The sequence below is a fragment of the Lissotriton vulgaris genome, chromosome 4_1, assembly GCF_964263255.1.
Source record: "Lissotriton vulgaris chromosome 4_1, aLisVul1.2, whole genome shotgun sequence".
In the NCBI taxonomy this organism is placed as follows: domain Eukaryota; kingdom Metazoa; phylum Chordata; class Amphibia; order Caudata; family Salamandridae; genus Lissotriton; species Lissotriton vulgaris.
This window is the reverse complement of record NC_141691.1, coordinates 57,614,252-57,629,896: the sequence shown is the minus strand read 5'-3', so window position 1 is coordinate 57,629,896 and position 15,645 is coordinate 57,614,252. Positions and strand designations below refer to the sequence as shown.

Sequence of the window (15,645 nt, the reverse complement as noted above, 5' to 3'; positions counted from 1 at the left end):
TTTGAATCCCTTTCACCTGCTGTGTGATACTATATCCAGGGCACATCAAAATTAGTGACCCATAGGCAAAGCCACAGAATTTTCTACAGCAGCAAACCTCGTGCTGCAATGGATTTCTAATTTTGATACCTTTATAAACTCATTTGGGCAGATTGCAGCACGGTCGGTATTCGCTTTACTGTTCAGAACATTTCAGTACTTGTAATTAAGCCTGGGCGGAGTTCGCAGAGTTGCACTACGAGGAACTCCGCAAAGTAGCAAAAAAACTCAGCCGCACTATTAAGTGCAGTTAACAACGGACCAGAGTCACAAAAGGTAAGCGTAGACTTTTGTGTAAGTGTATGATTGTTTGCTAGTCACAAGGCATTTTAGGAGTAGTATCCTTACGACTCTGGAGTCTGCGCATATTAAAAGATAGGACTGTCCTATTTTGTTTGTGCAGAGACTCCCCAGTGATAAAGATGCTGCTCGTAAAGTACCTTTGTGAATAGCAAACACTTGTTAAGTGTAAGTTTACCTTTGCGAATCAGTCATATTATGTTCAGGACACCAAATCAAATATGTGGTTCAAAGTCTTTAGAAGGAATGAAAGATTGCCACTCCTCAAAAAGAATGTCATTTCAGGTCACTAAAGTAGATCATGAATACTATAGCCTTTAACAAGGTTTCCAAATCCATACAAAGCTGGTTGTGGTACTCCAACAACAAGACAATACTAAAGGACAATTCAATCTTCAAACTGAGCGAGAAGTGAGCAGTCTACAATGCCATTCGGAAGCGAGGTTCTACCAAATAAATATCCTGATATACTAGAGTTCACAGATGGCTGCCTCTCTCTAGTTCACTTTTGAGAGCTTCATCACGTGAGCACCATCTTAGTTTAGGAAAGATACATGAGACACTCATCATTTCAGCTTCTATCTTAAAAGTATAGAATGCTACATAAACCTACATTCTATATTAAGTACATGTTATGTGTGTTTGTAAAGCGCACTATCACCAGTGAGGGTATCCTGGTGCTAAGCAGGTGTTGCTTTGCCCTGCCTATGGTAGGCCAGTTAATTGAAAAGCCAGACCTTCAGCTTCTACAAGAATTTAAGAAGAGGAGAAGGCTCTGATTTGGAGTAGGAGTTCATTCAACACTTTGGGGCATGTTTACAAGGACAGCGATAAATAAACACAAAGCACGCTTTTCTATTTATCGCCGTCCTTCGCTAGATTATATTGCCCTGTTAGCGCGTTATTTAGAACGCGTTTCCCCTGGGCGATATAATTACCAGCGATAACGGGGAAATCGCTGTTTTGCTGGGAGCATGGTTGGTTTTCCAGCGATGTTCCCTGCAAAACGGTGATAACCTTGCTGATACGAGGTTCGTATCAGCACAATCCACCCATATATTAGGTATGCCTAAATCTGCATTTTAGCAGACAGTTTTCGGCGAAAACAGCAGTTTTTGCCCAAAACTAACGTCTGCTAAAATGTGTTGGCAGCCTTGTAAATATCACGATGTGCACATCAGCGATATTTACAAGGTTGTACTGCCCAGTGAAGCACACTTTGCATCTCATTAGAGATTCAAAGGGAGGCGTCGGGTAAAATGGTGCTAACATGCGCTAATGCATGTTAGCACCTTCTTGTTAATAGGGCGATAGTTTTATCTCCGCTTCTTTGGCTTTAAAAGCCAAAAAAGTGGAGATAAAGCCCTTGTAAATATGCCCCTTTAGGAGTGACGTAAGAGAATTCCCATCCTCTTGATCTGTTTCTGTATGTGCATGAACTCAAAATTCACAAAATAATGTTCTCAATAACTAAAATGTAAGAAACCATAAGTGCACTTAATATCTTGGTGTCTCTGCACCTGTACAGGCTCCAGACAAATTCTTGTCTTTTGACTACAAGTGACGCATGCTACGCATATGTTCCTGACATCCTCCCTATTCTTGAGTTTTTCCTGCCCAATAGCATTTTTGGCTCACTGTATTCTGATCGGTTGATTTAAATCCTTCTACTGATGAGGTTACTTGCATTATGGGAACTAATTTACTTAGGTTCTTTTAAGACTTCTTTGGGAATACATGTTTTCTTGCTCTCCCCCACATGTGCTACTTTTGCTTTCAGTTTGGCCCTACACCCACTTTCTGTTGCTTACCACTCTACGCCCAAACTTATCTGTTGCTTCACCACCCCTCTCCATCCTGCTAATTTCTTTTCATATACTCCTGCCCGTTCCACTTCACCGTTGCTCTCCTATCCATCCCTGCTTGTCACTTCCTTCTTCTGCCCCTTTCCCAGATATTTGTAACAATTTTTTGAGTCCATTATAAAAAGGATTTTTACCCATTTCAACATGGCCACCCCTAGTATGCAAGTGAAAACATGCACAGTGGTGACCATAAAACTGATTTGTATTAATTGAATACATCCATTCAAAGACACTGCTGAAGTGCTTGCATCCACCGTAGCCATCTTTGAACAGATCTACATATATAGTACAAATGCTTTCAAAGATGGATGTGTGCGCATCCACCACGGACAACTTTGAATTAGTTTGCTCAAATATTACACATTCATTGATAGAGGACTGAGTAGTATTCATCCTTGTGAATGGCATGTTCATTAATTTATGTTTAAACTCCTATGGTGTTGCTCTCTGAGGTTATACGTTCCATTGTGGAATGGGGTGTCCAAGGGGTTCTGTAGAATGCTTGAGATTGGCAGTTGAAAGCTGAACTCTTCCTGGAGCGACCTCAGGTGATCTATTGCAATTGAAATTTACAATAAAAGTTGGTACAACCACAGCAGAGTCTGCCACTCATTACAGACCGCAATGGATGCATCCTCACCCACCATGCCCATCTTTGAACAGGTTTGTTCAAATATTACAAATGTATTCAAAGATGGCAGCTGTGCATCCAAGGTGGCTAACTAACAAAAGACGCATTGACAAAGACAATTGGTTGCAACTAGCTTTTGCCAGTGCTTGTTCTCCGTGCTACCACTTCCCTATCTTTCTCTCCCTTTTTTAGGTCTCGCCTGAGCCAGCGCATGCGCTGTCTGCGAGACATTTAGTAGGGGCTTTAAAAAGTGCAACCACAAGCTGCTTTGGCTGGCCTAGTGCTTGCGTTCACGCCATATGGGATTCTGACTACAGCAAGCCGTAGCGTGCGCGCGCGAACCTCTTAAAGCATTGGCCGTGCGCGCACACAACTCCTGCTTCTCCCCCTCCCCCACCACATATCGCAGCCGCTCGCGCGTGGCCAATGCTTGTTGTTTATTTAGAATTTTGGGTTCGAGTTTGTAGGAAGTAGCTTCATTTATATTTTGTAGGGTGTTTAGGTTCGAATGCTGGGAACACAATGTTATTCTGAACAGTTCTCCGTTTTCCCTTGACAGAAAACTAATTTAACAGAGCGCAGGCTGCGAGTCCTGTCTTCATACCTTTCCCTTTCTAATTTGATCCAGGCATTCCGTGAATACCTCCAATATAGGAGAAATGCAGACTGGCAATTCGGACCTAGCAAATTGCGCCCAGACTCACCAACTTCCTCTCCGTTCTAAGGCACCTTTATTTTAAGGAGTCTAAACATCCTCACAGACCTCATTGGGCCCTCCCTTTACATCCCCTAGCAACACCACCCCCACAAATCACCAAGCGGTATGTTTTTCTGTTAACTGTACCCTTTATGTGATCAGCAAGCAGCTGTTTAATGGCCATACGCGAAACATGTTTATATGTTTTAAGCTAGGTTGTCTCTCCCCACTTTTTTTCACCTCAGCCCCCACCCCACCGCGTTTTTGCTTTCTCTTTCTCACTTGTTTACCAGCTCCTTTTCTCTCACTTTTTTTATGTATTCAAGAACTTGCACTGATAGATGCATAAATGATGCCAGGGAAACAACCAAAACAAGCATTGGCATAGCGAATAGGTCTCGCCTTTGGGATCTTATACGTGTTTAGCCATGCAACAGTTGATGTTGTTGCACCAAGGATATTGTGCTGCATAAGTAAATACTTATAAGGTCCCAAAAGTGAGACCTATTGGCTATGCCAATGCTTGTCATTAATCCTTTTGTGCCTTTTCCTTTCTTGCTCTGGGCCAAAATTTAATGTTGAATGATAAGTTCCAGTCCCGAAATGTGTGCCAATAGCCACCACAAGCAAACACTAGCACAGGTTAAGCATTGCTTTTGATGCAGTATGTTGGAGCAGCAGACACAGATGCATTAACACAAAAAGCTTAGGCTATTAAACATATGATTTTGCTGCTGAAACTAGGTTATCATTTAGTGTATTCATGTATTTTACTCTCACCTGATGACTTTAGTACTGTCCAGATCTCCCTACACAAATTAATACGCTCCAAAGATTGCGTTAGAAGATCAATCTATTGAAGAGAAGAGAAGCATAGAGAGAACGTCACTTCTACAGTACTCACTTATTCTTACTCAGTTTTAATGAAGTTACATGATGAATGAGTTTCAAAAAGGTATCTTACAAATGTTAGTATGAGAATGATGTCTGGTATGCTTTCAGTTGCAGATATAGAATTGCTAGTCTCTCTTAAGGACAATTGATAAAAATATGTTTTGCAGAACTCTGCATTGCAGAGGCTGTAACTAGTCCCAAATGGACCAAACACAGAATCGTTTTCATTTGTATGATTTGAAAGATCTTTGACCTGATGTCTCTATGAGGTAGGCAGCCCCTTACAGGCATGGAGGAGTTAGAGTAGCAGTCCCTTTAGTACTGCGACTCTCTCCGAACGATCTTTGACCTGACGGCTTTAAGAGTTAGGCAGCCACTTACAGGCATCAAGGAGGTAGAGTGGTATTATGAGTCGCTGTAGAACTGCCACTCTCCTTGAAAGATCTTTGACCTGATGGCTTTATGAGTTAGGCAGACCCTTACAGGTATTGAGAAGTCAGAGTGGTATTATGATTCCCTTTAGAACTGTCACTCTCTCGGAAAGATCTAATGTAACAGATCTACAACACCCAGAATGTAAAGAAAAACACTCTTTCAGAACAGCGCATCATATAGACACATGTAAATATTTCCACATCTTTCAATGCCTTCCTAATGAAATGTTTAACTCTTAATCCACCATTTTTGTTTTACTACCAATTCCGCCATGTAATAAGCAGCAAATGTACAAAAAATTGATTCAAAGCAACAGACTGTGAACCAGCTCCTAATACACATATTCTGCAAATCAGATAAACTGTCACATTCTCACACACTTTTAAAGCATCTTACTCACCTGTTATTAAACATACAAAGCCACACACAAAACCACTATACATTACCTCATATTGTTTCAATATTTTCTCAAAAATATTTGATGCTCTCTTATAACATTCTCACATACACATTTTCAATCATTTTTCCTACAAATTCAATGTAACCCACAAACCTGAAAATTGAGTTCGTTGATCAAATATTTGATTCTCTCTTATAACATTCTCACATACACATATACATTTTCAGTCATTTATTTCTCCAAATTAAACTTAACTCACATACCTGAAAATTGATTTGTTGATTAAATATAATGTTTCTGTCTTATCAGATGGATACAATACTGTCAGGAAATTTAAAAACTAAGGGGCAGATGTATCAAGATACCATTTTGCACTTCTCAAATAGCGATTGTTAAGGAATCGCTATTTGAGAAGTGCAAAATGGTATGTATGTAGAATTTCGCTATTTATTAGCGATTCCTTAGAATTCCTTAATTGCGATTAGCAAATTGCTAATCGCAATTAAGGAATAATTTCCAATTCATTTCTATGGGCCAGGAGGCCCATAGGAATGAATGTAAAATTATACTCAATTTGCGATTAGCAATAAGCTAATCGCAAATTGAGAATAATTTCAAGGGTGCAAGGGTGTCTTAAGGACACCCTGCTGCACCCCTGAATTTGATATGTGTACGCATATGGCGCACATACATGCCCTAAGGGCATGTATGAGCGTCATATGGCACCTTTAGAATAAAAAAAAGCGCTTTTTGAAAAGAATTCGCAAGTTACCACCAACTACAAGTTGATGGTAATTTGTGAATTCTTAGTCAAAAATCGCAACACTGAAATGCTTGATACATTTCAAATATTAAATCGCAATTTGCCTTTTCTTAAAAGCCTCGCAATGTTAAGGAATCGCTAAATTAGCGATTCCTTAATATTGCGAGGCTTTTTGAATGATACATTCCAAATCCCGTTTTTTTTTCTCGCAAACGCTGCTATTTTCCGAATCGCAGCGTTTGCGACAAAAAAAACGGATGATACATCTGCCCCTAAGCATAAGAATGGCACATCACTCTCACAGAAAGCAACCATTAATGGCAGCATTTTCAACTTGGCACCCTCTAATAGTGCGGAAGGCAGCAAATAAAAACATATGTTTCATTTTTTTTGTTTTGTCACTCCTTTCCGGAATGGTTAGTGTGTGTTAACCCTTTTATGCACATTTATAAAGAACCCCAATATGTTTTGGTGTTTTGCACTCTGCTGGCGTTGGGCTTTACTTGGGCTACGTTTGGTGATATTCAAGCTACATTTGGGCTCTTTTCTTTCTGGTGGCCATCTTGGGAGACTTATTTGTTAGGAAGCTCTCTAATCTCCTCATTTACTGCAGCATCCTCAGTAGAAAATGCTTATAGGTTTCCACTTTGATTCCCTCAAGATGGTGGTCAGATATGCCTCACTTTTGGCATAAATTCAGGATTGTAGCACTCTAGTTGCTCATCAGAATACTGTAGATAAATGGCAATCTTCTGCTGGTGTTGAAAGTGCATGTTTCAGTCTACATGTGAGAATGTTTTAATGAAAATAGAAGAAGATATTTGAGAACTCACTTAAACGTGTCCAAATTTTTCTTTTTACAGCACTAACCGTAATTTATATGACAAAATGAAACCCTTCATTTGTTCCTTTCTAAATTAAATGGTTTAAGTTTCAACAGTTTGATTAAATCAAAATGGCTTCAGATGTGCCATACTTTTGTCATAGGTTGGCTAGACAGTGGGGAGGATAATCCCATGTGCTTTGTCTAGACTGTTAGTGTTCTAATTGTTCTCTAGAACACTCTGGGAGGCAGCAGTAGAACACACGGGAATCATGTGACAGGCTGCTCCAGTTGATGTACATGTTATACTGAGAATGTCAGACTTTATTCTCATATGGCTGAGGAACATGGTGTGAATTTATAGAAAATATGATCTCTTTTTACTTCTGGAGCACCTTCAATAACTCCTGTGGGAAAATCATTTCTTCTTTTTGTGACCCTCAAAACCTGCCATTCAATACAATGCATTTCAATGGGGTCCTGTCATTTTGGTCCCTAGATAGGTGCCAGCACTTTCTGGTTGAAGTACTGACAGCCAATCAGATCTCACCATGAAATCTGTGTTTAGGCTCTGCCCAGATATCCTTATTTGCTTTCCCTTAAATTTCTCAACAACTACTGAATGGATTTACACCAAATAACTGAAAGTTTGATCTGCTAACCAAAATCTACCTTCTTATCAAATTTGCTCCTCTTGCTACCAAACAAGAAATACCTCTGCTAGAGCGGATGCAAACATCGCTCTTCTCCCCTTGGGACTCAGCTCGCTCTGCAAAACATCTCCACTGGGCTAAGATAAAAGAACTATATCTCGCTATAGCACAACCACACCAAATAAAAATAACACCTGTTACACTACTGCGATCATGAGCCACACCACACCTCTATCACTGTCTGTAGGAGGCTGGCTTAGTATATGGTGCACACTTATTTAAGTGAAGCATCCTGCACTAATCCAGACAACCCTTATGGTAATTTTAGTGGTCTTAGACAACTTTAGAAAGTTCTCTAAGTGGAAGCTGCCGAGAGCAGCCTTCAGGCTTAGTCCAGAAGGAGTGTAAAGCAGCTTGTTTTACCAGTACGTAATCTTATGGTGTAGGTTAAGTGAAAAATAACCCCACAGAGTAGCTATAATTTTTTTTATTTATTATAAACATTTAATAACACAGTGCAATATCTCTTACCCAGAGATATAATGACAATACACTCAATACTTTGGAAATAGAACACGTAAGTAGCACAAATACACAGTGATCTTGAGGGGGAGACCAAACCATATACTAAAATAGTGGAATGCGAACAACGACCTAAGTCGAGAATGGAGCTGCAAGCCGCGGGGGCAGAGTCTATGCCGTCAGGAGTGATCAGGAGGCACGGAAGATAAATGCCCACCGATGTCAGGGATGCTGGAGAGTTGACGGTGCTCTTGAAGTTGCAACTGTGCGGACCAGGCGACGCTGAGGAAGACCCGGACCCATTCATGAACTGTCCCTCAACGGATGTCAAGAGCCAAGGAGTCAGTGAATGGCAGGGGCACCAACAAGCTTTGGCAAAGGCAACCAACGTAGTCATCAAAAAAGGTTTAATGTCGGGACCAGCAAGGTCCAAGTGACTCACCACAAGCAGGTGAGTCAGAGCAGGTCCCAAGCAAGCAGGGGAGCCCACTGGAGCCAAAGAAGACCCATAAGAAGACCCAGAGGCCGGAGGCAAGGGAGTCGATAGAGGACCTCAAGCAGCTCACCAAAGGATGGAGGCCCACGGTGCAGAGGATGCAGTGCAGGCAAAGATCTTGCCTGCAGGGGATGTTTGAGGCAGGAGCTTCTTGGAGCCCGAAGATCTCTGGAGGAGAAAGTCAACAAGCCTTGGCAACTGCAAGTCGGCGCAGTACACTGGAGTACTGCTCCATCTGTTCCGACGACGGATCCTGACTTCAAACTAACTGTGAGAATAGGGCTAGCCTCGAAGGAGTTGCAGAACAACACCTGTGTTGTTGAACCTTCCAGCGTCCATAGGAGCTCAGGAACAGCAGGCCGGTCAGCTTTGTTGCGATGCCTGAGAGATGCAGTTGAGTAATTCCTTCACTCCAAGGGTGAATCCTTCAGGGTTTTGAATGTCCCCAGGCCTTGTGAAGAACCTGTATGAAGCACAGGCGCAGACGTTGCCAAAGACTGGCAAGTCGACGAGACCAGGAGCAGCAGGAGTCTTCCTAGTCGCAGTCTCAGTTCCCAAAGCGAAGTCCAGAGTGTCCAGACAGTTGAAGTGGTTTCGGATGTGAATCTTGTCCCAGGACAAATCTGAAGAGCAACCCACAGGTAAGCCCTTATGTACCCTAAGGAAAGGGTTGGGAGAATTCAGGCGTCCCTTGCACAGGAGGGCTAGACAGTGGGGAGGATGATCCCATGTGCTTTGTCCAGTTTCGCGACAGAGCGGTAGCCAATGGCACCCTGAACTGGTTCCAACTGGAGTATGCAAGGAGGGCACCCAATGTGCCCTTCAAAGCAGTCTAGTGGCGCCCCCACCCTGTCCCAATACACTAAATCGTGTCTGGGAGGTGGTCACAGCTCCCTATGACAGGAAACCTATTGTCCTACCTTCTCCTGCTCAAGCTTGGCTCAGCTACAGGAGGGCAGAATCGTGTCTCGGATCGGCAGCAGCCATAGTTTGCTGTCCGGGTCTAGATGAATGGTACCGGGAGCACTGAGTGCCTCCCAGAGGAGCTTTACAGTGCATGGAATCATACCTCCAACACTGTTGGGGTATGATTCCAACATGTTTGACACCAAACACAACAGAGTTCGTTACAGCTAGTTTAGAGCTAGCCGTTGCGTAATGATGCATGACCACTCTATATATCGTAATAGCTGATGCACTCACAACCCGGGAAAATGGACTCCAAGGGTCAAAGGGGTATCCTGCTCATGCACCCTCACACGTATAACTGTACACCAGGTCGTTTGGCTGGGTGTCAGAGAAACCATATATTTGTACTCATTGAGGACCTTCCTGCAAGCAGCTTGCTGCTGGTCAGTGAGGATGCCTGCCAAGGCTACTCCATCAATTGACCCATCAATAGAGGCGATCAGGGAGAGCGTCTGAGGGAGGCGATCAGGGAGAGGGTCAGTCTCTTCCTCCTGTCCTCATCAATGGCCATGAGCAAGCTCATGTCAGCCCTGTCTACAAAAAGTTTTAGGCGGCTCACATGAAGTACCCTGTGGGGACGTCTTGGAGTGCCTAGGTCCACTAAGTAGGTGACGTCACCTTTCTTTTCAAGGATTGTGTGGGGAGCACTCGATTTGTCCTGGAGAGCTGCTGGGGCCACAGGCTCCAACACCCACACTTTCTGTCCTGGTTGGTAAGCCTTTTGGCCATGACAAGCTTTTTGAAGCCCCTGTCTGGCTTCAAGGTTTTTCTTGCCTTCTTCATATACTCCGCCATACATGATCACAGACCAAGCACGTAGTCCACAATATCCTATTTAGGAGGTTTGAGAGGTTGCTCCTAGCCCTCCTTAACTAGACACAAGGGACCCCTAACTGGATGTCCAACAGAAGTTTAAATGGGCTATAGCCAACCCCTTCTGAGGAACCTCCCTGTAGGTAAAGCTTTTCTGGGAGTCCCTATGATCATACCCTTTAGGGTATTGCTGAACCTTTCAACAAGCCCACTGCACTGTGGATGGTAGGGTGTGGTAAACTTATAGTTTACTCCACACTCTTTCCACATTGCAGTGATATAACTAGACATGAAGTTGGTACCTCTGTCTGTTAAGACCTCCTTAGGAAAGCCCACTCTGGAAAAGATTCCCAGGAGGGCCCTAGCTACCACAGGAGCAGTAGTGGTCCTAAGTAGAAAAGCCTCTGGATACCTAGTGGCATGGTCCACCACCAGTAGGAAATAACTGTGTCCTGGTGCTGTTGGAGGGTTTAAGGAATCATCAATGTCTATACCTACCCTCTCATTGGAAACCCCAACCACTGGGAGTGGAATTAAGGGGGCCTTTGTAGTGCCACATGACTTATCACTGGCTTGGCAAGTGACACAGGAGCGACAAAACTCCTTGGTGTCTTTAGATATATGTAGGGCCAGTGAAAATGAGGGACAAGCCTGTCCCAAGTTTTGCTTTGCCCAAGATGTCCTGCAAGGGAAATGTCAAGTGCCATAATTTACCATAGTGGACATAAGCCAAAGATCTTGACTGCAGGAGATGCTTGAGGCTGGAGCTTCTTGGAGCCCGAAGATCTCTGGAGGAGAGAGTCAACAAGCCTTGGCAACAGCAAGTCGACACGGTACACAGGGTACTGCTCCAGCGTTTCCGATGAGGGATCCTGACTTCAAACTTGCTATGAAGACAGGGCAGGCCTCAAGGGAGTTGCAGAACCACCACAAGTGTTGCTGAACCTTCCAAAGTCTATAGATGCTCAGGAATAGTAGACCGGTCAACTTCATTGCCGTGCCTGCAGATGCAGGGGAGTGACTCATTCACTCCAAAGGGAATTCCTACGGGTGTCTTGGATGTCCACAGGCCTTGTGAAGAACCTATATGGAGCACAGTCACAGATGTTGCAGAAGACTGTCAGAACAACGACACCAGAAGCAGCAGAGTCTTCCCAGATACAGTCTTGGTTACCAAAGCGAAGTCCTGAGTGCCCAGACGGTTGAGGTTGAAGTGGTTTCGGATCTGAATCGTGTCCCACGGCGAATCTGAAGTGACACCCTCAGGTAAGCTCTTAAGTACCTTAAGGAAAGGGATGGGACGATTCGGGGATCCCTCCCAAAGGAGGGGCTGGACAGTAGGCGGATAATCCCATGTCCTTTGCCAAGTTTCGCGCAAGAATGGGAGCCAATGGCTCCCTGTACTGATTCCAACTGGAGTATGGAAGGAGGGCACCCAATGTGCCCTTCAAAGCAGTCTAGTGGCGCTGGCAAGGGCCCCCACCCTATCTCAATACACTAAGTCCTGTCTGGGAGGTGGTCACACCTCCCTGTGTAAGGAAACCTAGTGTCCTGCCTTCCCCTGCTTGAACTTGGCTCAGAAGCAGGAGGGCAGAATCGTGTCTCTGGTTGGCAGCAGCCATATTTTGCTGTCCGGGTCTAGAAGACTGGTACCGGGATCACTGAGGGCCTCCCAGAGGAGCTTTACAGTGCATGGAATCATACCTCCAGCACCGTTTATACACCGTTTACGGTGTTGGGGTATAATTCCAACATGTTCGATACCAAACACAACAGGGTTAGTTACAGCTATTTTAGAGATAGCCATGGCGTAATGACGCATGGCCACTCTATATATCATAATGGATGATGCACTTACAATCCGGGAGAAAGGACTTCGAGGGTTGAAGGGGTGCCCTGCTCATGCAGGGGCACCCTCTCACTAACCGAGCACCCTACTTTCAGAACTGAAAGGCCTGCCTTAGGGCTAACTTATAGGTTTTAAGTCAAGGGACCTCAGATATAAGCAAACATATCTGTCGTAAGTGGTGCAATGGCAGACCTGTAGTCACAATTTGAGTGGTCTCCCATGGGTGGCATAATACATGCTTCGGCCCATGGAGGACCCCTGGTGTACCTATGCCCTGGGTGCCTTAGTACTATCCCCTAGGGACTAACAAGGGTATGCCAGAAGCCAATCTGGTTGTACCTAAGTACTCACCATGTCCAATTTATGGAAGGAACACAGAGACTGGGGTCCTGATTAGCAGGAACCCAGTCAGACTAGTAAGTTAAACATAATGACACCAGCAAAAAGTGGGGTGTCCATGAAAGCAGATCCTACTTTCCTACACCATCCACTGTTTCCTCTTTATGAGGTTAAGCTGAAACAGGAAGTCGGCCCTACTTGTAGTGTGTTTCACTTTGGTAGATAGACCATTTCGGTCCAAAGAGGCTCTCTCACCCAAAAAAGACTGGGACGAAGAAGATGAACAAGGAAGTAATGCAGTGCTATTTGTTGTGCAGTGTCTTTGTCTCTCTATGAATCCTCTCATCTCTCGCTGCTTGAAATCACATTTACATTGCTTATATGCCCTTTACCTACGCGTGTTTGTTAGTGCGAACAGAGAAACTCTTTTTACTATACAGATGCTAAAAATGCTGGCAGAGTCAATGGCTGTGAAACAATTATTCTTGTTTGTCCCACAAAAACTGCTGTGTAACCGGTACCTGTTCTGAAGAAGATGAGGCATGCCTTCCCATGTCAAGGTCAATGGCAGCGGCCATAAACAGACATGTCTTTTGAGCCATCAGGATGGACTTATCGGATGGACAAACCTGTGAGAACTGGGACAGAGAGAACAGAAACACAAAGAGCTCTGAATATGGTATATCAACAAGCACCAACTTTTAAAGACATGCAAAAAACGTCTAATTTATGGAAACACTAAACTTATTGTTGTGACCAACGTAGTCAAATCACAAATGAAGACACAAAGGACAAAGGACATCAAAAAGTGGTCAACCGGTGATAAATATGGGTCAAAAGATGGATTTACTATCAGGAGTTTAAAACACTTTGGGGTATATTCTCAAGGACTTATCAATGAGTTATCAGCACTTTATCGCAGCCAAAGTGGCGATAAATGTATCGCCCCATTCACAAGCTGGTGCTAGCAGCCCATATCACCAGTTTACCTGCTATAGCAGCCGCAAACAATATCGCCACAGATGACCCCGGCAACTAACGCTAATGAGATGAAGAATAGGCGTTCCCGTGCAAAAAGCAGCAAATATACCACTCCGCAACATTCTCAACGACCAGCAAGATCAGCGATAAGATCCCAAAACAGGTGATAAGGCGCGTTAGCAGCAGGAATTAAACACCTGCTCTGACCTGGTGTAAAGTCGGTCGACAACCTGCACCATAAAAGGGAGCCCAGCCCAGAGCCACACCAGAAGAACAACAGATGCCATGGAGCCACCGAACATGCAGCTCTGACACCCAAGCGGCCCACAACAACCCCCCATGCCTGCAACCACTCCCCCAACAAAGATATATGACCTCCACTTTACGAAACCATGACCAAAACAATTCATCTGATGTCGCACAAGTACAACACTCAACATGCATTTGAGTTCGGAAAAAGGAGAATCACTCAGTCATCTTTGAATTACCAAACAAAACATTTTATTAAAATTCAAAACCAAACAACTATTCTGAAGAGCCATGGTGGGTCTTCTCAGGACAATCTTTAAGTCACAGTCTGCAAGACAAAATTCAAGATGAGAAGGTGTGCCATGCGCTCATCAAAGGACAGAGAGAGAGAGAGAGAGAGAAAGAGAAAGAGATAGAGAAAGAGAGGGAGAGAGAGGGAGAGAGAGAGAGAGAAGGAGAGGGAGATAGAGAAAGAGAGGGAGGGAGAGAGAAAGAGAGAGAGAGATAGGGAAAGGAAGAGAGGGAGAGAGGGAGAGGGAGAGAGAGTGAGGACCCTGCGGACCCAGGTCTCACTGCTCACCTGCTGCCACCGGTGTGTCTCCAACCATGTGCCGGTACACACTGCAGTCCACCAGGATCCTTATCTGAAACAGAGTTCAGATTTAGGAATGGCAGAGTACATACAATTACACACACCATCATCACATGCCAGCCCGTGCGCACACACGCTGCTGCACCCCAGCCCCTCCCCACACCCAGCGGTGACTGCCCGCCCAAGCGCAACAAGGGCTCACTGCTCACCTTCCGCCACCGGCGTGTCTCCAAGAGGGCCCACCACGTGCAGGTGCAAGCTCCAAGCACAGGGCCCGCGACCTTGGCAGCCTCCACATCATGCAGCCCCGCACCGCGGCCCACCAGGTCGCACACTTGATTCTGGTTCTTGATATCGCAATGGCAGCAAACATATCAGTGCACAGGGCATCATTGCAGGCTGCACACCCACTCAGCCCTTTAGGTGCCACTAACTCTGTGATCCGCGAGGCAACGCCACGTGGCGGTAGGCTAGCGCTGCCCGCTGGCTCAGGCCTACACTGCAGTTCAGCAGGGCACACAAATCTTCAGCAGTCTGGACCGCCAGGATGGGGCATCATCGCAGGCTGCACACCCGCTCAGCACCTAAGGTGCCCCTACCTCAGGGCACCGAAAGTCACTGTCATGTGGAGGTGTGCCTGTGCCGGCCGCAGTGTGCCTGGTGCCACCAAGTCTGTGACCCGCAAATCATGGACCCTCTATGATTGGGTATCGAGGTGCGGTAGCCAACAAGTAACCTCCGGACCTGGGGAATGTGCTGTGGTAGGGGCATAGGCCCTCATGCATAAATAAGAAGCACACGGACAAACCCAGATAGAGAGTGGAAATGGCGTCCAGCACGTGTGCCTGGGCCTTTTTATTCAGAAAAGGGGGGTGGTGATTGACAGAGTATCTGAATTAAGCAGAAAACTCCTAGCCAGTCAAAGATCAGGGCTTGCTCCATCACCGTTTTTTTAGCTCACTGCACCATCCCAGCTCAGAACCTGGCTACATGCAAATTAGTCTGTCCCTGGCCCAGTGCATCATGGGAACAGGGCAGACCAAACTACCAAACCAATTCTTTTACTGGAAAGGAAACAAGCTTCCGGGGACCGGTTTCTGGCATTACAGCCGTCTTCGGCCCGGCTTGCTTGAATCCTGATGGTGCAGTGAGCAAGGGACTCATGTCTGAGCATACCCTTCCACGCTTATGGTGGACAAAACGATTCAGAAAAGGGGGGTGGTGATGGATCAAGCCCTGATCTGTTGACTGGGTACGAGTGTTCTGCTTAATTCAGATACTCTGTCCATCACCACCCGCTTTTCTGAATCGTTTTGTCCACCATAAGCGTGGAAG

The 15,645-nt window shown here is 45.0% G+C and overlaps 1 protein-coding gene across 1 annotated transcript in view; it reads right to left on the bottom strand.

Annotated features, from left to right (window-relative positions):
- Nucleotides 1-15,645, bottom strand: part of TEX11 (testis expressed 11) — a 1,326,855-nt gene that overhangs the window by 283,272 nt on the left and 1,027,938 nt on the right. Inside the window, exons 24-25 of the mRNA XM_086918299.1 lie at nucleotides 13,010-13,126; nucleotides 4,313-4,385 (exon numbers count right to left, since the gene is read on the bottom strand). Coding sequence (XP_086774425.1) covers nucleotides 4,313-4,385; nucleotides 13,010-13,126 — 190 coding nt within the window. The remainder of the gene's footprint in view (nucleotides 1-4,312; nucleotides 4,386-13,009; nucleotides 13,127-15,645) is intronic.